The 26009-nt window shown below is 42.4% G+C and overlaps 1 protein-coding gene across 1 annotated transcript in view; it reads right to left on the bottom strand.

Moving 5' to 3' along the window:
- Window positions 1-24109: 24109 nt before the first annotated feature.
- The window catches only part of ACYP2 (acylphosphatase 2), a 36891-nt gene continuing 34991 nt past the window's right edge, over window positions 24110-26009 (bottom strand). Inside the window, exon 4 of the mRNA XM_068153324.1 lies at window positions 24110-24515. Coding sequence (XP_068009425.1) covers window positions 24401-24515 — 115 coding nt within the window. The 3' untranslated portion in view covers window positions 24110-24400. The remainder of the gene's footprint in view (window positions 24516-26009) is intronic.

A 26009-nucleotide genomic window follows, 5' to 3' on the forward strand; every position in this document is an offset into this window, starting at 1 on the left:
ATAAAAAGACATTAGTTCATTTCTCTCAGTGGAATCTGAGGTAGCAAAAATCTATTCATAATAGAGTATGTAAATATTCCATTAGAGAGTCTAACTATTTCCAGTAAAGAAGTAAAACCACCTATACACATGACTGAAAACGAAGAAAAATTAATCTGGCTGCTTTCCTCTCACAACACTGCAAGTCATCTAAGGAAAAGACATGCATCCTTGTCTTTCACCACTCTGACATTTCAATCTATATGTGTGCAAGTCTTATAGGATGAGAGTCATGCCCAAGACAATTCAGTACTCTTATTTCAAGCATTCCTAGAGTTAAAGTGCTAACCTAATTCTTTCCCTACATTTCATGTGTTTGCTGAAGAGTGATTTGATATATTCATTATTCTCACCTAGTAGAATTAGCATTGCTGCAGTGATCTGAATGATTCTGCCTGCTGTGTCACACAGTTGCAAAGGCTTTTTGGCTACTGAATTAAAAGCTTGACAGTTGCTCACAATTTAGGGAGTGAAAGAATGCATTTATGCAAGATGATCCAGAAGAACTGGCCTGGATTCACATGGAAAGAAGCCTGTGTCTCTCCAACAGCCTGCCTGCATGTCTTTCAAAGGGGGTTGCACATACATAGGCAGATTTTGCACTGCTGGTGCAGGTGATTCAGGAAGGATGCAGTAAATCTTCATTAGCTGGATCATACCAGGCAGCTTTGCTCCAGTGTTGGTTGTCCAGGGAAATATAGATAGCTGGGAAACCTACAGAACATTTTAAATTGGTGACTTCTTTGTATGTTAAAAATACCCTCTCCCAGCAGTCTTTAACTTACATATTTCCTGGGGTACACACTTGTGTTTGATACAGTAGGGCCTTAGCACGAAGGACTCTCATTGCTGAAGCAATATGCAACTTGCCTGACACTTTGCAACCTAAAAACAAGCAGATGGGTTTGGTAGGTGCAGAGCCTCTCTGAAAGCCTGTTCTGAAAGCCTGCATTCCAGCTGAGCAACGTAAAAAAACTAGACCTAACTTTTAAAATATCTCTAAGGAGCTGGCTTAAAAGAGGGGGAATCCTTAGAAGCCTCAGCAGTCAACAGCCCATGCAGCTAAGACAGCACAGAAACCAGCACCAGCTATTGTTTTATTGGATTCCTTTGCAGGGGAGAGGAGGGTACTGAGCAGGAAGGAATTTTTATGCATATATGCATAAACAAAAGAACTTTATTTTTGTCTATGTAAAGTCAAAACATACTGGAACCATAAATTACATCCTGGATAAGTGTTTGGAGTTTATACCCTTTTAAGGAATCCAGCCTAAAGTTAGCCCTCCACTTCCAAGGTATAATCTTCCATCACTGTTAGATGCTGCTACCTGATCACAGCCAGACAACTGGCTCAACACCAGGATCATAAACGTGCCAACATATGGAAACAATTGCTTTCCTTTTGATTGGAAATGACATACTCTGGGTGTGCACACAACATCCCCCATCAATCATCCAAAACAGTTCATTATTTGGACTTAAACTTATCGTCCAATAGAGAAACCCTAGAGCCTTATTACAAGGATTGGAAAGGTATTTACACGCTTCAGAGAGCAAAAGAGCATGGCTGGCTGAGCCACACTGTATCCTGACTGGGCTTGAGTCCTTCTCTGTACAGACCAGCATTGATGTTGCTCAGCTTTATGCAAAAGCAACTAAATCTTGAAGTTATACCTGGATATTAAGGCTGTGCTGGCTGCTAGTCACTCTTGGGACTCTAGAAACTCTCCCCACAATTGCAGTCTCAGCAAATGAACTGAGGGGAAAGGTTTAATAGTGGATATTTGCACGTAGAATACATGCTTTGACAGCAGTAACTGCCTGCCTCCGTGAAGTTGCAATGGTAGAAGGCCTGCAATAGAAAGGAAAAATTAAGAGGATGTTTGTTGAACTCACGTGGCTGATGTGGACAGAGAGATCAGGAAGGCAAATTCCTGCTGAGAATCTGGCTCAAAGTTTTCTGGGCTCATAATATTTCAAGAGAAATGGGCTCAATTCCCACCTTTCTATGGCCTTCCAGCAACAATATACAAACAAGTCTCCCAAAGGCAGATTTTCAAATGTATTTAAGCACTTGAAGATGCAGACAAGAACCACATAGGATTTATAAATGCATTCATGTAAGCTAGATGTTTACCAACACCTGTCTGTGTCCTTTGGGTCCCTATCTGCAAGAACATTACAGATGTCATCTATTCAGATTGCAGCCAAATTCCGCCTTCAGTTGTACACCCAATATTTCCATGTGAGCAAAAGAGAGGAGTGAGCTCATATCTAAGGATGGGACTTAGCCCCAAGTAGAATAGGAAAAAGGATTTGCTGCCTGACAAAAATAGGCTGAGTGCCTTGTCACCTCTGACAAATGCCTCAGATGGCATAGCACAGATTTGTGGTGGTGCTATTAAAAATAGATCATATTTCCACAGAATAAATGGATTTCTTGTCACAGGTAGGTGGATAGCACTTCCTCACTGGCACTGAAAACAGGTCTCAACAACAGTGGGTCTCAGGGAATGAACCCTACACTGTTTTGAGAATTCACTCCTAATGCATCCCTTCACTGGCACTCATTCAGGAGCAATTCCAGGCTAGCATCTGCAGGCTACGTCGCTCCTCATCCACACTTATTCATAAGAGCTGCTGAAATTAAAGGAAAAAGAAAAGATGCCTGCCATTTAGAGCACAGGTTGCTCAATCACACCCTTTCCTGCTAAAGGCAGGGTGTGATACCCTCCTGGCTTTGGATGCTTTCACTCATATAAAATAAAATGAGTTCAGATCCTCATCTATATATACTCATGAAGTCAGTGGTCCTTGCTGCAGACAAGGATCTAGGTAGTAGCTCTGATCCACTGCTTCTGGTGCCAACTAGTAGCTATTTTCTGTTCCTTTACAGTCTGTCTGCATTTATCTTTTGTAAACAGAAAGGCCATATTAACAAATAACACTCGAGGAACTGTGATTTAGTTGTAAATATAAACTGTGATGAGTCACCCAAAGGCCGCAAGATGGAGGATGAGAAACCAGACTGCTTTTCCTCTCATGAAAACTGAGCATCTACATGAAAAGACCACCGGTTCTTACTCATTTGGGTTTGAAAAACCAGAAGCAGGCAATTAGGATTTCCAGCAGATACTGCTCTAGCACAGGGTGTGTAGCACACAAAGAATACTTTCATTTTTTGGCATGGTATAGCATTGCTGAAATACCAAAGACCATGGCTAATTAAATGGGGTGATGGAACAGAATGATTTGATGATAAGATTTAATTGGTATGAACATTCTCATAGACTAGTTATTGTATCCCTTGGGTAGGGCCAGACATTTGGCTGCATCAAGCATTTCTCAGCTCTTGCTGAGGGGGTAAAGGGCACCAGGATGCCCTTTACTTACTCTGGGTCCTGGAACTATTCAGCAGTGAGGTCTCAGGGTGCAGTTCAGAGTACATTTTATCAGTCTTCTGCAGCCCCAGTATGCTGCCACACACCAGGATCAGACATACCCCCTCGCCCTGGCATGCCCCACACTGACTGCTGGGCAAAGGAGTTACATGGGATCTCCTAGAGCAGACCTGCACTGCCCAGAGACCATGATGCGCAGGGTAGGACTGCTCAAGCTGCTTCATGCCAGGAGACAGAGCACAGACCAGGGTCCAGTCATTAACTGTGTAAATGTTGCTTTTAGTTGGTTTTATGGGTTTTTTTCTTTTTCATAATAAAGCTGATTATATAACTTTCTCAATGAGAAATAGGGCTTGGATAAGCCCTGGAACATAACAGAGTGATACTTGCTCTACAGTTTGGCTGACATCAAGGAAACAGGTTCCCTCCAGTATTCCTTATCTGTACCTGCAAAGCAGCTTTCCACAAGTCTCCCAACTGGAGCTCCAGACTGCACTAAACTGGTAGTGCTGCAGTCTCCAAGGATACAAACAAAATCTATTTAAGGGCTTCCCACAAGGCCAGAAATCACTGATCAAAGCCACTGAGCAATGACCAGGATCATATTAGGACCAGCAAAGTAGTATTGCCAAGGGGAAGGGCTTGCATTGCAGAGCATTCTCCTTCCTTGGGCATGGATGGATAATTGCAGCATTCTGTTACAGGCCACTTCCATCTGCCTTGACACACGGCCAGCATCAAACAGGCACGAGAGCCAAGATCTTTCCTAGAAGAGCACAAAAGATTTTTGCCACAACAGTCCATGTTATTTGTGTTCAGCACGTTTAGGTCACCAAGTCAAGTTGGGCAACATGACACACAGAGGAATGCCACAGGCTTCAGGATCTTTCAGGTAAAGGTAGATATAACCACTGGGCTCAAAAATCCTTCTACATTTCACTCGTTGTCTCTGATACAGCTCTAACATTTTGCTGCAGAAAGAATGAGAGAAATGTAAGTAATTCCCTAATTGTCTCTTTCACCATTCTCCTCAGCATTTAGCAAAAGGTTGTCATGGTTTCAGACATGGCTTTTTCTCTCCAACGGCACGGGCTCAGCCATACACAGTGACTCTTAAAACGTCGTTTCGTAACTCGCTCATGCTTGGCTATGCATTCAGTGCAAAATGAGCTGCACCATTTCAAAACTTGAAGAAGTTTGGGTATATTTAGAGCCATTTGGTCTCTTAACACCAAGTGATGCTGTATATATAAAATACTATACCTGTGAGTGAACTATGGGCTCTGACTTTCACTCCTATACACTAACACTTGGACAGAGACCCCCTGAGAAGTCAAAAGCACTGATTTGTTGCAAGACCTATACCTGTCTGTTTCATGACATTCTTTTTCTCTGTTCTCTTCTACTGTAAGAGAAAAAGAGCCAACAACCACTAGTCTCTTTGCCCTCCCACCTTGGAGGAAAGCAAGCCAGCACATGATAGATTTTGCTGTAATGTAAAAACAATATTTTCTTCAAATGCCATTGCCCTCCCTTTGCTGCCAGAGACCTTGGGAGCTCTAAAAGCTGCCGAGTCAGCATCACCTTTGCCTCTGGCATTGTGATGTCTTGAGGAATGAACCTGCTTCCTCAGTTACTAAAGAGTAAGGGGCCTGAGCAAGCAGCCCCTCCCTAATCCAGGGCAGACAAGAAATTGTCCCTCTCTTAAATTAAACATCTCTTCTTCTCCCTCTCTTTTTTAATTACTGTAATTGTCAAGGTTTGTTGGAAGGATTTTAGCACTGCATAATCTCTGCCCTACTCTATTCACATCTCAGACTGCTCTAGCTAACTAGGGAGCCCCTCTCTCCAGAACTGAAAGTCTGAGCTTCTTATTGGCCCACAGAAACTGAGTATCTCAGAGGATCAGAGTACTTTTATACTTATTTCAAGCACATTAGGATCTGAGAGCTGAGAAAATACACTGGATTGTTAGAGTATAATCTGTTGTGCTTCAAAGTGTTTTCTGGCATTTGAATAGTTGTCTGTGCAAGAAATTGTATTAAGTAGAAGACAATGCAGTTCAGTCATAACAATCTGGTCTTCGAGATTGCTGCTACATGCTTGCCACACTGCTCTCTTGGAATACCCTTTGGTCACAGCAGCAGTGTCACCTGACCCTCCTGGCATAGTCAGGGAAGGTGTTGGCTCCTTGATCAGTTGCCTCAGAATAAAGACGCATAGAACCAAGAAATGCAGCATTTCAGCTGCTCTCTGGCAAACTCCTCTTGTGAAAAGAAGTGGTGAAAATCCCAGCAGCAACTTTTGACCACTACTGCTATTCCAGCTCATCGGCTCACCTGTTATGGATGTGGGTTTGGATGAGTTTTTCTCACACACACAAGTCTGATTTTATGGAAGGCTCAGAGCCCCAAACTCCCTGCTTAGAGAGAATAAACCACCAGTCATTATGCTGACAAAACCCCAGCAAGAGGGAAGAGAGCCTGTCTGGGCAGTTTTGTAAAAGTTCGTCTAGACTTGTTCTCATTAACTTGCTTTAGAGGCGACTGGGCAAGAAGAGGAGAGAGTCTGCTCTGCCCGCCCTCAACCCTGCGGAGGCTGCCCTTCGCCAGCGCGCCGCGGCTCTGTGCTGCAGCACGCAGCGCAGCAGCCAGGAGCAAGCCCTCAGGTAGGAGGGCATTCACTCAGCTAAAGCAGACACCGTGAAAACCTGGCCAAGTCCTCTCAGAAATGCTATGTGGTATCTAGATGTAAGAACAGCTGCAGCATATTTTTTCAAAAGAAGTACTTCCCCATGTGACAGCTAATAAAGGTTTGGGGGTTACATGTTAGAGGAACAGTTACCAATACAGAGGGGTTTTAATGGGTGAACTTTGCTAGCAGAGGCATTTAGGGTTTATGGCTATTTACTCAGGCCAGTGGATAAACAGAAACACCTCAGGTGGTATCAGTAGAACAATTCAAAACACAAACTGCTATAGGACAGAGACAACAGCTGTACCTGCAGACCCGTGCTGCCCATAAAGGGCAGCTTGAAAAAGGTATGTTATTTTAGATTTCTGAATACAGACAAAACAAAGCCCCACAACCTGTACACCTGTTGTCAGTAACTATTTAGCAGTGTACACAGTGCAATCCAGTGAGGTAATGTTCTCTAATGCTGGAGAGAAACTTTGAGACTTCTCACCTATTCCACACAAAGGCCATTGCTGGCTGAACTTGGTAGCAAAACCAATTCAGACTGGCTCCTGAGGATCAGGTACTTGGGTGCCCTGTCATTCAGTGGAGTATAATGACACACATGGTACTCCTCAGCTGACCACCAGTGATGCTTTAAAACCAGAAGAAAGTGAAATTCCACATACACAGCTAAACACAAAGGCATTATTACTGCAGTGCTCCTAAAGAGTGCCCTCAGAACACTGACCACTACAATGCCACCCTCCCACTGCAGCTGTCTATCCTGACACCTAATACTAGCCTTCCAAGGAAATAAGTTCTGTGGCTACATGAAGTCCCAAACTCATTTTAAATCTTAATTATGGGTTGCTCTAAGGTTGATGGTCTCATTTAGATGTTTAGGGTTTTTCCCCATGGTTATTTCATGCCATGTACATATCTACTACAATTTTGAAGGAGGAAGCACGAGTCATTCAATACCTGTTTTTTCTTGGTGGCTCCCACATAGTATATTGGCTCATTTAGTGACCTGACATTGCAGTTAATTATCTAGTGTAACAAGGTTGAGGATTACTGTAACACTGGTGAACACAGGCAGTTTACCTGGGAAAGATTATAAAGTCTGTGTTGATAATTCTTGCACAAAATTCTGGCACATAAATATGAAATATTCCTTAAGTATTTGGGCTGAAATACAAAAGCAGACAAGGAAGAAGTTTTCACACCAATCCATGTACTTCACTCACTGATGATAGTTAAATATATTTACACCAAGCCAAAAAAAAAGGAGCATTGGTTAAGCAGTCAGTAGGCCCTAAATGATATTATTCACTGCTCTGAAACAAGGGCAAGGCATCAGCACAGTTACTCTGGTATAATAAGGTGCAAATGTGGTCCAGATTCCTGAGCTGAGATTTTAGAATGTTGTCTAGTGTTTTATTCCTGATTTAAGTCAGGGTGCCCCTGCTGCCAGCTCTCTCAAGTGATAATGACTTGCTAACACCTCATTTCAAAGTTTTTGACCATTCTTACCCATAGCTTTCGGCACTGGTTAGCTGAGGTCTCTGCTACCTCATCAAATCCTCTTTTCTCTGTCTCTGCTTTGGAGTATTTCTTTCAACTTAGTAAATTTTCCCAGAATCACTCAACTGCCTCTTTGTGACTCTCCCCAGATATTCTCAGTCTCACACTCCTTTTTTTTTGTGCTGCTCCATGATGACGTCTCTGATCATACTATTGACACATTAACAACATGCAGTGATACCATTGTCGCTTCCATCCTTTCCTCAGCAATCTATCATTGTGATCTGACCCTCCTTCTCAGTAGAAACCAATTAGAAGCAATTAAGTCCTTATGTTACAGCTTTCTGTTACATAACACTCACTCAGCAAGTTCAGCCATTTCAAGGGGATAGTGAACTGTACTTTTATTACAGTGATAAACGGGGGGGAAGATGCTAAACTATACAGTTAATGTTTAAAAAAAGCAATGCTCCCCATCCAAATGCTATTTTCTAGGAAAATAATGCTAATGCTAAGGAAGGAAAACTTGAAGTCCATTAGTTTGTGTTGAAATAGCCAATAAAACTTCATTCTGTTAAGTTTCCAACAGCAAGCTTTTGTAGTGAAACATCAAAGTAATCGTTAACCTTACTGCTGTGCTTGGAGGATCGTCAGATCAATTGGGCCCTGGGTATGCAAATAGGCGGTGGAAAGCCAGTCTTTCACATTAAAATCTCATCTAGCCCTCAAAGAATTTCTTCCATTGTCTTTGATGGAAGCGGGGGATCAGCCCTCTGAAAACTTTCCAGTCTAGTTTTGTTTTACTTACCAACTCTACTTACACATACCTATCTTTTATTAGCAGATTTTACTGGACTTGGCAAAGATCACAGCTTTTCCTTTAGTGACTTTCTGACATGTAGCTACAGCAGTGTATGTCAGTTCAGGGGTGCTTACTGAGTGCTTTTGTTTGTACATTAGCCTTCCTTCTATATATGTAATATACATACATTCTTTCAGGGCCTCAGGAGCGTGGTGTTGGTAGGACATACTGATCATTCAAACAGACCTACATTGCAGGTGAGTGCCATGTGACCCCTTTTATGTATTCACTGACTGTATCTTAGTGATAATTCAGGTTTTGTCCATTACTGCCACTCTCATTGAGCCAGAGACTCACTGCTCAGGAAGTCAAAAGTCAGTTCATTTTCAGAATGATCAATTTCTTGGGAAAATAAAGCCCCAATCACTCCTATCCAGGCTAAAATTAGTTATTCATTCTGCTCTGACACTGAATTCTTATCTCTAAAACATAAGCAGAAATAGCAACAATATACTCTAATACCTTTTCTTTAAAAATGGGTTTAAAAAAAGACAAGTTCTCTGTCTCCTCTCCCAAATTTGGCTCTTCCATCCTATGATTATCGTGCTCACCCCAGCTGAACCTGCTGCAGTTCAGTTTCTTGAACATCTTGTACATTCTTGACTGTCAGACTGCGCACACTACAATAGTATTAAGGCTTCTCTCTCTGCCCTGGGAAGACCTCATGTGGTGCTCCACAGAGGTGGATATTTCTATTAATACAATCTTTCAGGTCATTCACTTTTCTGCTCATCATCTCAACACTCTCCAAATTATGTCTCTTAAATCAAGCACATTTTCACTTTGCAATGTTAATATTGAACATGCACACATTCACATGTGTATGTGTGCATGAGCTCAGTAAAAGTGAATTTGATTAACTTTTCCATTACTTGCCACCCAGCTCACTGACTTGGTTCATCAGCTCTTTACCCACTTACCAAATTCTGAACCAGGACCCATCTTTTTCAGATTTACTTCTAAGTTCTCATGTCACCCAGGAAGTACTGCATTGGCTGCTTGTAAAACAGTGTTAATTTGCACTACCATATTTTTCCTGTCTAGAAAATCAGATGTATTAACAAACTTGTTAGAAAGCCCAAGTTAACTGCTATTCTTTTTTTCCATCTGTTGTAGATTCCTAAATGAAGTAATAATGAAATCTTGTCACTGGGTGAAATTAAGTGAGAAACTTGCAAGAATCTTAGACACTGAGCAGCGTATATAAAATACAGACTACAAAAGAAATGGCCTTTTACTGGAACTCAGACATTCTCATATCAGGACTTCTACTGTTCTATTTAAGGTACAAACCTTTTCTTCTTATGCATGTCTGGCCACTGCTGAGAAGTAAGCCCTTGGATCTTGCTGCATTTCTAAATCATCCATACTTCTCAGGCTGCCAAACCTTACAACATCTATACATCTTGCACATACACACCTTGCACGTGTTGTAAGATCCCTTGTACATATCTATCATATCTGCTTGGATAAAAATGAGTGTTCACACTTTCATGACCATACTCCTGGGAGTATTTTTAGTTTTTTCAGGTTTTGGCTCATTTGCAGTTTACCTGGATACTGGGTGGGGCAAAGCAGGAGGTTTGGAATGGTGTAACAGCCTGGATGGAATACAGGCATTATTTGTATTACCTCACAGGGAAAGAAAAAGGTTTAGAAGAAGCTCTCATATTTGTTGGTTTACAGTCAGTTCTTGTCCACTGTTCTGCCATTCCCCTCTGAAATTCTGGACACACAAAGCCTCAACAGAGGTCTGTGGCAAGATAAAGCATCACCACAATGGTGGCCACACACTTTCAGAGATCATCAAACAAGCTTTTCACTGCATGCTGTTACTAGATGTGCAATTGGTGGGAGAATTCAGTCCTACCTTGTTGACTCCCTTCTGCTACACAGTAAATCATCACTGGGCTTGCAATGAATTCTGGGGAAGGCAGAGGTAATGAGCTGGAAAAAGCCAGGACAATAATCTTCTCATTAATCTTCCAGCAGATGTTTTTGCTTTTTGACTCAATACTCATCCCCCTGCCTGTCTGCTAAAGAAGTTTCATTAGGAAGGAATCTCGTTCTACAGTTGTGCACAAACACAAAAGAGGGAAAAAGAGATAACAGAATCTTAGAGATTTTTAAAGACCATTTAGTCCACCCCCCTTGTGGCAAGCAAGGATATCTTTAACTAAATGAGGTTGCTCAGAGCCCTATCAAGCCTGACCTTGAATATCTCCATGGATGGGACCTCCACCATCTCCTTGGGCAACTTGTTCCAGTGTTCCACCAGCCTCATAATGAAAAACATCTTCCTAATGTCCAGTCTAAATTAACCCTTCTCTACTTTAAAACCATTTCCCTTTTGCTATTGCTACATGTCCTTGTAAACAGTTCCTCCCCATCTTTCTTGTAGGCTCCCCTCAGGTACTGGAAGGCCATGTCCTTGTGTGGAGGGCTCTTCTTGTGTTGAATGCCTTATGCCAATTTTGGGCACTAAGTCAGGGCAATCTGTCATACTTTTATTCTTCAGGATCCTTTGCTGGCCCTATACTGGAAAGTCCTGATGTAGGAGCATCTCCAGAGTTATCTGGGGTTCACCTGTGGACACTACTGGCCAGATTTGGGAATTTTATGGGTCCAAGTTTCCATTACAAAGCTACATCCCCTCTCAAAAAGTATTAGAAGTGGTGGGAAAGACCTCCGAAGGTCTGGATCTTAGTCTGCAAGATCTAGACTGATTTGAAATGAATGCAATTCATCTACTCTGTGGCCCTGAATATTTTCAGCTACATTTAGGATATCATAGTGGGGAAAAAAAAAAAAAAACAAGGGCAAAAGAAGGATTTTCCATACTTTCCAAGGAAATACTTTCCTAGCTGAAGCTCCCAAATGTAGCTGAGTGGTGTGAGGTAATTAGTGTTATTAACGTTTACATTTCTGCCAAGGGAGGTGAGACCTGCGGTACTTAGAAAAACACATAAAAGGTCTTATGAAAACCTAATTTGTGGAAGAAATGAGGGAGGAAGGAGCTTAGCTTTTAATCTTGTAATGAGGGACTTACTAATGAAAAAGAAATTCCTTTAGAAGGCTTTCCCAGGAAATACCTTGCTTCATAAGATTAATTCGTATAACATCCCCATCTTCTGGGTTTGTAAAGCTCTTTTAAAACTGTTTTTATCCAGTGTGTGAGTAGCTAAATAGCCAACAAAAAAGAGAAAAAAAGGGGGGGAGGGGGGGAAGTACAAAGTAGCTAATTTGGTAGAGGAAGTTTCTTTGAGAAAGATCTCTATAGAAGAGAAGAAAAAGAGAGAGACAAATGTCCCAGCGTCAGGCCCCAAACAACGCTCTTGAATTTCAACTTCAGTTCCTACTTGAACAATAAGATTTATGGAACAAATGTTTTCTCTTCTGCTTCTTTTTCTGTTCAGATTCTTTGTTTATGATCTGCCTAGTCCACCAGTGCCCAGTTCCATACTTACAACTTATAAATTCTCCCCCAGTTTGTGTAAGAAAAGCAGACATATGTGAAAGATCATATAATCAGTAAGGTTGGAAAAGACCTCAAAGATCATCGAGTCCAACCTGTCACCCAACACCTCATGACCACTAAACCATGGCACTAAGTGCCATGTGCAATCCCCTCTTGAATACCTCCAGGGACAGTGACTCCACCACCTCCCTGGGCAGCACATTACAACAGCTAACAACTCTCTCTGTGAAAAACTTTCTCCTCACCTAGAGCCTAAACTTCCCCTGGTGCAGCTTGAGACTGTGTCCTCTTGTTCTGGTGCTGGTTGCCTGGGAGAAGAGACCAACCCCCTCCTGTCTACAACCTCCCTCCAGGTAGTTGTAGACAGCAATAAGGTCACCCCTGAGCCTCCTCTTCTCCAGGCTAAACAACCCCAGCTCCCTCAGCCTCTCCTCGTAGGGCTTGTGCTGGAGGCCTCTCACCAGCCTTGTTGCCCTTCTCTGGACATGTTCAATGTCCTTCTTAAATTGAGGGGCCCAGAACTGGACACAGTACTCAAGGTGTGGCCTAACCAGTGCTGAGTACAGGGGCACAATGACTTCCCTGCTCCAGCTGGCCACACTATTTCTGATGCAGGCCAGGATGCCATTGGCCTTCTTGGCTACCTGGGCACACTGCTGGCTCATGTTCACCTTGCTGTCAATCATTGTTCCATGTCCTGATACCTGTCCAAGACAGAGTTAGAGCTTATCAGAGACCTGTTGTGATACAGTCCAAGAAGCAGAACACCCAAGTGAAGTCAGGCTATGGCTCTGTAGACCAGCACATGATAGCACACACAGACAGCCCAAGCTCAAGTTCCAGAAGCATCACAGTGCCAACAGCCTGGATGATTTTCCCCATTTCCAAAAGGGTTATGAAGACATCAATTTACAGGAATCCTTTGCACATACACATATACCCATGCCATGTGCTGAGAAGGCTCAAGCCTGCACGTCCCTGCATGTCTTCCATCCCAAGCTCCTGACTCTTCCAGTCCTCAGTTAGGCACCTGAATCACCCCCTGTACTGCAAGTCACCTCTCTGAGAACTAAGGACCTCTCCAGCAACAATGGGGAGCACTGAACCAGGGAATGTTCAGTCAGAACTCTTACCCTCTAACAGCATCATACTGCCCCACTTTAGACCCAGGTCTGCTAGGTGAGAAATCTCAGCTGTCCTCTTTGTTTCTGAGGGCTTAAAACTGGGACCCTGCACTGGAAAGAGCGGGTGGTGATGTGCCTGCTCTCCTCTTGGTAAGTATGTAGATCTCCAGAGAGCATAGCACCTGTGACGCTCCAGAGATGGTTGGTGAGTGGAAAGTGATGGGGGATGAGCACTTGAGGACACTGAGTGCTGTGCCTATGCACCCCCTGCCTGGCTGCTAGTGCACCATTGCTAGCAGAACCCACCTGGGAAGCCTGAGACAGTGGGACACAAATGGGTTTGAGCCTTGGGGAGAGCAGGAGCACAGCAGCATCTGCACTGGCACTGCCTGAAAGTCTCCAGCCCAGCTTGCTCCCCAGGGTGCTGTCTCCTTGACTTCCTGCTTGCTTCTATACCCAGCTAGTTCATAGCCCCATTTCTTACCCTGGCCTGGATAACATCAGCAATTAGTAGAGGGCCTGAGACAAGCTCATTATGGAGCACTGGGCAGAGGCTGTGAGGAGCCATTTACTGACTAGACTGTTCATGCTGACTGCTGCAGTTGTGGAAAGCAAAGGAATGTGTATTGATCAAGATAAATGGGCTTGATAGATGATGTTTCTCCCCCTTCAGCAGTCAGGGATGGAATTGAAGATGATACATATTTGTTGGTCTTACACACACCCATGTTGTCTGACCTCACCATTTCCGGTTTGCTGCACTACTACTTTGTAAGGAAGTCAGTGAGGTTACCCTCCTGCACTCTGTTCAGCATCCCCATCTGAATTTGACTCAAGTAGTATATGGATGCTCACAGCCTTGGAAAAGCAAGCTATACAGAGTATTTCTTCTGCAATGCCAGCTTACATTCAAAGACAGGTTGCTACTGATTCCACCCCAAGCAGAAATGAGTTTTAAAGGAAGCCTATGACCTCCAACACAATGTTTCTACAGCCAGACTCAGCACCCAATTCCTGATTAGATACTTAACCATGACACACACAGGCCTCCCAGTCTGCACTGCCCTTTTGGAGGCTACACTTCTTGTGACTGGACAATTGCAGTCAGTACTTCCTTCAAAATACTTATTTAGTCCCAAGAAGTAACTTAACTGGAAGTGAGGGGGAAGGAAACTTAATTTCAAGAGTAAAAGGGAATCAATGTCACTAAAAACTCACCTGCAGAAAACCAATTTCCCTGGTAAATTTCCTCAGGAGATACATGGACACAAGTTCAAATTTTCCTGCCCATTTCTTACCAAAAATACATTTTGTTTATTAAAAAAAAATAAATAGGGGGGTTCTATTTACAGCTGAAGAAAATGGCCCTAAAGGTGTCACTGGAGTCACCTACCTGATCACAGGTGCATCCAGAACTGAGGGCAAACCCACAAGTGTAATGCTTATGCCAATGTAAGTGGGTACACTGCAGAAATCAGCACTGTGTATGAAGGCATGGAAAAAAAAGGTGCACTGCATCAGTCCCACAGGTTACAAATAAAGTAACTTCCTAAGCTTGGTATCTTCTGGAAAGATTTTGTCGTTGTAGTTTCCTGAAGAGGTACAACAGTGAGGAGGTGACACACTGGGCTTCCACTTGTTTGGAGGTAAGCTGATTGCCACTGAAAGGATTGCAGGATGTGTTCAGAAACAGATTTAGTGGGGGCCTCAAGGAAGGAGCTAAAGGTGGTTAGGGAGGGATAGTGAAGTTTCAGGACCTTAATGACACTATTTACTGTAAAGTGGATTATAAAAACAGTAAGATAGGTTCATGTAGTTTTCTTACTTGACTCTGACCTTAAACTGACCGTTCAGCTCCAAGATTCCATTTCCCTAAGCCTGCACAGACATGGCTTGACCATTTCTTAATACTAATGTTTTCTTCATAATGAAAGAGCAGTTTGAGCAGATGAAATAGCAAGAGTGTGCAGCCATAGATCTACCTCTGGCTCGTGTTTTTCTCCTCATGTGTTTATTTTATTCTGCATGCCTGGGTAATGCAATCCCCAGTGGTGTAGTGCTGTCAGGAAGTATCAACGCCCCAGCAGCCAGTGGAGTGTGGCTGTTGAGGAAGGACCTCTGAGAGAGACTGTAACTACAGCACAAGCAAGAGCCTGAGCCATTAGTGATCACTATCAGCTAAAATGGAATAGCTAGAGGAGAGGAGTGAGGAGGGGAGAAATATAAGACTGTTACACAGGGTGCTGTATCAACTGTAAAAGCCTGCAATCAAATGGAAAGGCAAATCCCAGAGGGACAGGGGAGAGCTACAAAGGTTTCTGGGAGTTAGTAGACTGTAAACCTCCAGCTGACCTCAGACTCAAGGGAACTAAAAATGACTGTCAAGGTAGCATCTTGAAATGAACTGTTAGGATGCAACAACTCTAATCCGAAGCAACAAAGGACCGGAAATACATAAATACGGAAACAGCTCGGTGTAGAAAAGCCTGAACCTTATACTTGGTGTTACAGATACTGCCAAAACACAGTCCTGCAACATCATTTAGGACTCCTAGAACTGTTTAGGGTACTCACATTTTTTTAAATGGGTCTATCTCAAATTCTAGGTTGTCAGTATCCTACATCCAAGTACATTGGTGCAGGGTGAAGGAAAATGGTAACTAAGAAACAGAAGTCTGAAAATTCCATTTTGGACTAAGAATAAACATCTCTGCCACAGACAGATGGATTGCAGCTCAGATATTCAAAATATGAAAAGAGATGCTTGAAGAAGAATGAATTAGTTGGGAAATGTGAAGCAGTAAATTGTAGGATTTCTCTCATTGAGACAAGCATTGTCTATCAAAACTGAGATATACAGAAGTGTAACCAGACAGACCATGACCGCTGAGCAGCAAGTGCTCCAGGTACTGACCAAGACAAAAGATGCACTAACACTAGGGATGGCAGCAGCAACAAGGTGGTTTGCTTCAAAAGATCCCTTTACCTATTTTTTTAATAGTTAGCAGGGAAATTTGGTTACTGCAGATTAAATAGGGCATTCTGTCAGTACTTTTCTCCTAACCTAAGGGTGTTTGACTTGTGGTTATTTTGTTTAGTGTCTGAATCAAGGCAGATTTTTTAAAATTCAGAGAGTATTTTCCCTTGCTTCTCTTCTCAGATGAATCAGGGTTTATGCTAAATAATGTACTGCTGACATCTTCTCTTATCTTTTTTTTTGTTTTTTCCATTTGACTTTCTTTCAGCATCTAAGATTAAGTCTGCCTCCTAGTTTCCAGCAGCTAAATTCCTCCTGTATTGCAGTAGCAGCAGGCAGGAAAACAAACAAACAAACAAATCAATTTTTTCTCTTTCACTTTGCAGTGATGAGAGCAAAGATTATTGCTAAGGCTCTTCAGAACTGATCACTTCTGTGGCATTTTTAGCTGAGTGGCCCTGATTCTGCAAACTGTCACCTTTTGACTACATGAAAACCTTACTTTACAGGCTTGGTACAAAGCAAAATATACCCAGGCATTTCTCCTGGGACTGAACAAGAGCTGGATTTCTATGGTTATTTGCTTCAGGGCAAGTCTGTACTGAGCATATCAAATCATGTTAATTATCATAGCCATGTTCTATCCACTACAGCTTTTAGTGGCTCCATTCCCCCACAGAGAGGTTTTAAATAAAGCAAGTCCTGGCCATGGCTTTCAGAACAAGAAGAAGAGGACATAAAAATATATCTTTGATTTCCCATGTGATTTCATTCCCTGCACTTCATGAATACTATATCTACAAAACAAAACAAAGCACAAAACCCACCACCACCACCCAAACAAACAAAACCCACAACAACTTAAAAAGTAGCCAGTGAGTGAAGAGTGCTACCCAGAGGTAAACAGCTGCTGGTCAGCGGAGCTGCCAGATTGGAAGCTGTTTGCTATCGGGCTTTCTGTTTTCCCCTTCTCACTAATTTCTTGCTCATGGGGTAAAAAGGATAGTATGTGCATGACTCAGAGGAAACTGCCTGGGGCTGAGGGGGAGGGAAAGTACATCACCTAGAAATGGAAAGTGAAATTCTGCATGGCTGATGCATGAGGGGTTCATGAATTCTCACTCTCTTTAACCCTATGCTATGTTTGAAGATGCAGTACTCAAGCAATAAACTACCCTCTGCATCAGACACTCAAACAGCTCCTAGCACTCAGTTGTACTACAAACCAAAAGGTTAAAAGCAGTCACTGCAAGCCATCCTGCATGTGTATATAAACACTCTGCTGACTGACTTTAGTATTGGATAGTTAAGATGCAAAATAAGCACAGCAAGCCTTGTTCATTACCATCTGCCCTTTCAGCCTGGCGGAAAACCTGTTGGCATTTCTCATGAGCATAACTGTCACCTCGGCACTTCTGACCAATTTACTTTGATCAGAGCACGTATGCATTTTATATCTACCTTGACTAAGCCAAACATTTCAGAAGTTGTGGCTGATCACTTCCAATCCTTCTTTAGCTTTTCCTCCCCCCAAACTGCAGAATTTTCTGTGAAGAAAGGAGCAGCTCAGGAGTGCAACATTTCCTACCACCCAAAGAGTAAATTGTATGGCTAGTTCAGAACAAAACTGTTATTGCATACATGATAATTTCTACAAAGAATTGCATGTAGAGCTGTAACACTCCACTCACAAGAATCCCAGGAGTATTAACACCATGAAAGTCCAGTCACATACAGAGAAGTTGGAAGTGTAAGCATGTACTACCAGCTGTTTAAACAGAGATTATCTCGAATGCCTTTTCCAACCTAAATGATTCTATGAATTCTATGATGCATCACCAATGCACGTTACAAGTACAGAGTGGCACACCTCTATATATGTTAAGTACAAATACCTAATGGTCTGCTGAAGTTCCTACATATGAGGTACTATGCTTGATTCCTAACCCAGCGTTTAAGAGTTGAAAAAGTGTCCAGATTCTTTTTTACAGCTGACACGGTGATCTAAACCAAAACTTTTAACCTTCCTGTGCCTTAGTTTCCACACATCTGGCACATCACACTTCCTACCTTTGATAAAGCAGTTCCGTAACTGGAAGTCGAATGACACTAAGTACTCTTACTTGTCTAGGCAGGAGAACTTTGGGAAGGCATTTATCACAAAACACTGTACTTCTGGATCACACAAACTTGAAGAGCTAGGAGTCCAGAGGAAGCAAAAAACTGCATTTTTCAGTTTGAGCAACATCAACTTCAGACTAGGTTAAGAGTCGGACATTACTGAAAGACCAAAGATGGAAAACTGGTCCTTCAGCAGCAGTAGTGAATTTCACAGCTCTTCTGAATACTTTAAATAGTAGAATGTTAAGAATTCACTGGGCCTAATGGACTTTGCTTCAGATGAAAGTGGTGTTAAAAATGTTAGTACCATATCTTTGAAGTAAGAGAAAGCACAATGTTGTGAATCTCTATGTGCCTACGATTCAGTTTGAAATGACGAACAGTTTCTTCCTTCTCACAGGCACATTACTGACTGCTAGATTATATTGTCTGCATAATGAATTTAAGTAATCAGCATCATGGTATTGAGGCTATGGCTTAACTATAATAAATAGTGCCTAAATCCTATTCATCTTGGTGTATCACTCACTCTTTGAAGTACACATTATTACAACTCAGTCATCATTTTGTTTTGAAAGTGTCAGCAAACTTAGATAACTGAATGGGTTTTTTTTGTCTCTGAGTTATACAGCAGGTCATTAACTAGTTTTAACTTGGTCTGCAATTTTTTTGTCTGCCTATTTCCTGACTGCAGACGACATGGTCCTTTCTGGCAAGAGATGCTATTGTTACAGCCTTCCCTTATCTGGAGATACACATCACAATCCATGTGTATTTTCATCTTTGGTGCTAAGATTTTTCCCCCAAGTGAACCTATCTGCTCAGCAACACGCTAACTGTGCAGTTCAGTAGGATATACATTGTAGAAATTTTAGGAAGCTGGTTGTTTTTAAACAGGGAAAAATACAAAACATCAGCAACAGCTGCACAGGACTCAGTAATTCTCAATGCCCCCAGCTGTGATCTGCCTAGAGCATCACGATGCTGCCATCGAAAGAGTTGATGATGATTCTCTTAAGAGTTGATATATTATTTTGATCTCTTGCCATGCTCCAAAACCTATCTCCTGAATTTTGCTCCTGAATGCCTTCTTAAGCTCAAGACAGAACCTCTTCTGGCAAGAACCTCTACCACAACTAGCCCTGGACTCTATGCGCTGTTCACCAAGGACTAGCTTCCAGTGATGCCACTGACTGCAGCTCCAAGTAAACAATTTCAGGTAAATTTCTCTCTGTTCAGGTTACGCATCCAGTCCCTGCACCCTTCCTGAGCTGTTTACCATCTCTATGCCTCAGCTGCCATTTTATTGTTACTATAATGCTTGGCAGGGTTGCATGCAGAAGAATTTTGTAACTCCAAATTAGTAATTAGTTGTTGCTTGGGATTGCACAGTGTCTGGCATGTTTTTGAAGTGGGGAACTTTATGCAAGACAGCTCAGGCTGTTACAGTGTTTCTGAAGCCACAGTGATACTTCAAATACAAAAAAACCCCAAAGCCAGCACCAAGAAAGTGTCTTAGTGTCTTCATCTTATCTATCCCTCCTCAAACTCTGTCCCATTAATAATGCATTTCCTTGCTAGTGTCCCTCCAGTTGCATGACCAATTACTGTTCTCACTGAAGTCCATGGCAGCTTTCCAGTGGAACATAAGTTAGTGTCTTTAAGGACAGAACTTGTGTCTCTCCATTGTTCATTTTGTTATCTCTCTGCCAAATACAAGTGAATGCCAGGTTACTTTTCAGCTAATGAAGAAGCCAAGGGAATCTGGGTGTATCTCTAACTCAGCCTGGTTCTAGTGTGCTGTGCATGTCAGATCTGGAGAAGAATTTGGTCTCAAAAAGGCAAAAGGGCATTGTCCTAGGGAAGGTGGTTGAGTCACCGTTAGTGGAAGTGTTTAAAAGACACCAATGCAGTCCTAAGGGGCACGGTTCGACACTGCAGGTGGTAGAGTTAGGTAATGTCTGGAATTTATGATCTTAAAGGTCTTTTCCCACAAAATAATTCTATGATTCTATTCTATAATTGTGGAAGACAACTAACAAGCTTATCACTACTCAAACTATTCTTGAATTTTGAGTAGTAAAGCCATTCACTCTTTCTGCAGCCCTTTGAACTAAATGTGAGGTTGCTCCTCCTTTGAGCTTCAATTTCACCATTTCTTATTCAGTATTAGTATCAAATTAATTGTGGCAAGCTTAGTTATGTCTGTGCAACATGTTTTGGGTTTTATACAGAAACAACTTCTAACGCTAGTACTTGTACCCACTACACAAGATGCTGTGGAGCTTTGAGGGATGAACAACACCACTGAAATTCCAATTCATATTGTATCATATAAAACAGACTCAACAAAGTCAATCACAGCACACAGCAGTTCTTGCCCTCACTGCCTTTCAGTGCAGCTTTCCCCTCAAATTAGAGTACTTTCAGCGGGTAGTAGTATGCAGCCATGCATTAACCAGTAAGCTCTCTTGAGTAATCCAGTTCATTCTGTCAAGTAAGAGGATTCCAGCAGCAAACATGCATGCAGTTTTCTAAGAAGAAACCAAGCCAAATAAGGCAGCTTGAGAGGACATGAAGAAAATAAGAAGTGACAGATTGGTGTCATGTAAGAGAAAGTACAGCAGGAGATACCATCCTGCTTTTCTATGATAAAATGAAAGCAGGTACAGCAGAACACTCCTATTCTGCATTGTAACATTGTAAGTATTGAGAGTATGTAGGATAACAGAGGATGACATCATTCCTGATGAGGCAGAATGCTCTCATTCTGTCCACTGCTTATAAAATATAAACAATCCCAGACATTTGTTTACATTGCCTGGCCATTTAAGGGTTAAACTCCAATTTTAATTAGTATCTTTGTGGTCTTAAGGTCTTAAGTTATCACAGAATACAAGTCACACATAAAATTTCCCTTCAAGAAGGTCAGCATTGTCCAAGAACTCACAAATAACTTGGAAACAGGAAGAACAGACTTTCCAGTCTTGATCAGCCCTTTGCAGATAGAAACTATTTCCACTTACAGCATCAATGGGGCTTCTGTACACTTTCTTTGTTCTTGCCACACTGCATTTAAAAAACATAAACCAAAATAAAATTACAGTTTCCCTGGTGTTCTAACTAAGCCCTATCAGTATGTAGTAGAAAATGAAACAGTGTCAGTTTGATATCTAATTAGCCAACTCTTCTTGCCCCTTTTTTTTTTTCTATCTTACTATTGAATTGTTTGGCTCCTCAAAACTTAATGTTCTTTTCCTTAAATTGAGAGCTACTGCTCTGATGTTCTGCACATACTATCTCCACAAACTGGATGTTTGTGGACCAGTGATACTTTAACAGAATCTGAGGATTAAATGAGAAAATTAATGCACATAGTGCAAGACATTACTTCAGTAACTGCAGTAACATGTGACTTTAAAGCAACCAAATTCTACACTGGGCTCACATGTCCCCAAATGTGAAGGTGTCTTGCCCATACTTACCCAATTCCTCTGACTGGCAAGGCTGCACTTCAGGTACTGTGTTCAGTTTTGGGCCCCTCACTACAAGGACATTAAGGTGCTGAAGCACGTCCAGAGAAGGGCAGTGAGGCTGGTAAGGGGTCTTGTGAGGAGTGTCTGAGGAAGCTGGGGTCATTCAGCTTGGAGGACAGGAAGATGAGACCTCATTGCTCTCTACAACTACCTGAAAAGAGGTTGCAGTGAGGTGGAGGCTGGTCTCTTCTCCCCCATAACAAGTTATAGGATGAGAGGAAATGCCCTCAGGTTGCATCAGGAGAGGCTTTGATTAGATATCCAGAAAAATTCCTTCACCAAAAGAGTCATCAAGTATTGGAACAGGCTACCCAGGGAGACAGCGGAGTCACCATCCCTAGAAGTTTCATAGTTTCATAGTTTCATTCAGGGTTGGAAGGGACCACACGGATCATCTAGTTCCAACCCCCCTGCCATGGGCAGGGACACCCCACACTAGATCAGGCTGGACAGAGCCTCAGATGTTTGGATGAGGTGCCCAGGGACATGGTCTAACAGCTGTGTACAAGGAGATGTTAGGTTACAGTTAGACTCAATGATCTCGAGGCCTTTCCAACCAGGTGATTTTATGATTCTGTGATATGACAAGCTCTTTGTCCACCTGCAGAACCCCTGACTTCATTAGCACACAGGCTGACCTTATTAGCCTACCCAGGAAGCCAACAGATGGAAGTCACTGCTGTCTAATGCCATGTCACCAACTCACTGCTAAGTCTTGACCTGCCTGGACTACAGGACTGCATCCTGCCTCTATCAGAAGGATCTTTCAGAGAACAGAAGTTACTTTGAACAGCCTTCTAATATCTGTCTTGGAAAAAATCACCCAAGTTCCAAAAAACAAGCCGGTGTCTGTTCACTTATAATAGCCTTTTCAGGAGAACAACAAAGGCATGCTGTCTTCTGGACTACTCCTTTTCAACGTACTTTTGATAACACCATCTCATGCAAGCTGCTCACAAACTTTCTTGCAAGTACAACCCTCCATTTTGTGTGCAGCACATCCCTGAGGAGATGCAGGATTATTTGCTAATGGCTGGTATCACTTGGGCAAGAGCCGTACAGGCTTGTCTCAACCCACACATAAGGCAGGTGACACTTTGTGCAAATCAAACATTTCCCTGTGCATAGATAAATGTTTCAACACATAGAGGACCTTAGCTGTATTGCAGGCATTTGCATGAATAAGCCATGGCCATGCAACAACGGTGAAGTACTGATACGATGTGTTAGAATTTTACTTCAGTGCCCCACAGCCACGCACCAGGATGCCAGCAGTGCTCATGAAGTCAGATGTTCATTCCTCCCTTTGGTAACAGATGGGCTTACACCTCAGGAACCCCTGAATTAACAGGGACACACTTTTTCTATTTTATATATGATTATTACCCTTATTATCACCTTGGATTACACCTTCAGCTAGACTTAAGAAGCATAATGGAAGAACCATAGAATCATTTAGGTTGGAAAAGACTTTCAGTAGCATCAAGTCCAGCCATTAACCCTACTCTACCAAGTTCACCACTAAGCCACATCCCCAAGCACCACACCTACATGGCTTTTAAATACACTCCAGAGATGGTAATTCAACCACCTCCCTGGGAAACATGTTCCAATGTCTGACAACCTTTTCAGTGATTTTTTTTCCCCTAATATCCAGCCTAAACCTCTTCCTGTCTGTCTAATGCCACATTTGTTTTCGGTCTTGTTCTACTATTGCTGCTCAAAATACAAACGAAGTGACTAGTCTGGAAACACCTTCGACTGAACAGATATCTTCCACCAGGTAGCTTCAAGGAAAAGGTAAACTACTTCTATTCAGCAGGATACAATTTCCAGAGAGGATGTAAGAGCTCTTGAGCTACCACTCTGCTTGAACTTTGCCATTTGAGTTGAATGAGAGTTATTGACAATGGTTTCAACAAAGGATGCTTGTGTGTAATCACAGAAGTGAAGTGCACTTTGAACTGTAACAATTTATGAATAACTCCTGCAAATCCCAGAAAGGATATTTTACTGAATAATGTAAAAAGGCCCAGAGAAAATAAATGTAGTAGTCAGTAGCAATACCTTTCTAGGTTCACCTTGTTCTGTGCAGACAAAAAGCGCCATGCCAGAGTATGAAGTATCCTTCCCTGAAATTAAACCTGCAAATGTGGTTAGATAATCTTAGTTTGAGGTAACACACATCTATTTGAAATGACCACTGTATCTTAACCAATCATCACAAATAACACAATACCAAGTTGCTAGTGGGATAGTTCTGTAGTTAAGTATTTCTGGTGAAACTACAAACAGTAGAACATGAATTTATTATTTTGTATCTAAAACACGAATCACAGTGTAAAAGACTAGGTGCCACATGGCCATATAGAAGACATTGCACTGTGCACAGATAATCACTGACACTTTTAACCATTTATTTGGCTTTCAAGATGCAATATATTAGATATTGGCATTTTAGATACTAGATGTTGACATTCATGTTGTAAAAAAGGTCAAACACAGCAACTAAGAATTCTTACTTCGTGTCAACAGGGATCATTTCTATTTTTCTCTAATACAGAAAGCATCCAAACGCTCTTGTGCCATTTTATTGAGGCACAGAAGACAACATGCAGCAAAAACTTCGTAGTTTAGTTCTTCGTGATGTTTTCTCCTTTTAGTATCTAGTACTAAATCCTGTGAAATCAAGCTTTGGGATCTCCTTTTCATTGGAAAAATTTGTTCGATCTATGCGAGAACTTGGGCTTCCAACTTTACTCAGCCATGACTTCCTGCAAGAAAAAGAAGAGAGTGTTAGAATAAAAAGCACTGCACATGTTTGATTTATTCTTCTGCTACCTTTGCCTTTTTTTAAAGAGCTGCAAGAAGCAGTCTTTAAATAAGGAAACTCCCCTTTCTCCTTTAAAAAGAAAACAAACTATACAAAAGGTACTGGTATCTCAAAAAGTATTTCACCATATTACATACATCTGACTAGCCCACAGTAGATTCACTGTAATGGCTGTCCATGGGTCCACGTCCCAGTGGAGGCCAGGGACAAGTGGAGTCCCTCAGGGATCAGTCCTGGGACCAGGCTTGTTCAACACCTTTGTGGGTGCCATGGACAGTGGCATTGAGTGCACCCTCAGCAAGTTTGCTGATGACACCAAGCTGTGTGGTGCAGCAGACACGCTGGAGGGAAGGGAGGCCATCCAGAGGGACCTGGACAGGCTGGAGAGGTGGGCACAAGCCAACCTCATGAGGTTCAATGAGACCAAGTGCAGGGTCCTGCATCTGGGTGGAGGCAATCCCAGGCACAAATCCAGGCTGGGCAGTGACTGCTAGAAAGCAGCCCTGAGGGGAGAGACTTGGGGATGCTGGAGGACAAGAAGCTCAACAGGAGCTCTCAATGTGCACTTGCAGCCCGCAAAGCCAATCAGATCCTGGGCTGCATCAAGAGAAGTGTGGCCAGCAGGTCGAGGGAAGTGATCCTCCTGCTCCACTCAGCTCTGGTGAGACCCCACCTGGAGTACTGCCTCCAGTTCTGGAGCCCCTATTACAAGCTCCGAAGTGACCTTATTGTGGCCTTCCAGTATCTGAAGGGGGCTACAAGAAGGCTGGGGAGGGACTTCTAAGGATATCAAATAGTGATAGGACTAGGGGGAATGGAATGAAGCTGGAGGTGGGGAGATTCAGGCTGGATGTGAGGAGGAAGTTCTTCACCATGAGAGTGGTGAAGCCCTGAAATGGGTTGTCCAGGGAGGTGGTTGAGGCTGGATGAGGCTCTGGCCAGGCTGATCTAGTGTGAGGTGTCCCTGCCCATGGCAGGGGGGTTGGAACTAGATGATCCTTGTGGTCCCTCCCAACCCTGACTGATTCTATGATTCTAATAACCCCTTTTAAGTCCTTACTAACAGCATTTAAACAAGGGTATAGTAATGTTGCAGATTCAACACAAGGCCTTAACTCCCATTCATAATTTAACAATGTTATGAAAAAAAAGAATTCTAACAGTCAGTTTACCCTTTTCTGACAGCTAAATTATTGGAAGCTGAATTGAAGATTATTAAGTTCAGAAGCAGCAAAGAGACAAAGCAAACAAAAATCAAAATAATGTCAAGGCAATATTAAATAGTACTAAATACTGAATTTTATAACAGCATTCTTAAGTAGGGATCTTGCATGTATTTGCATTATGATCAGATCTCTAATTACACTGGGCCTTGCTTCCCTTCTTCCACAGCACACTGTAACACTGTACAGAACACAAATTACTGCTCCTGCAC

The sequence above is a fragment of the Melanerpes formicivorus genome, unplaced genomic scaffold (assembly GCF_026170545.1).
Source record: "Melanerpes formicivorus ecotype bairdi unplaced genomic scaffold, bMelFor1.0.p_v2 SCAF_25, whole genome shotgun sequence".
NCBI lineage: Eukaryota > Metazoa > Chordata > Aves > Piciformes > Picidae > Melanerpes > Melanerpes formicivorus.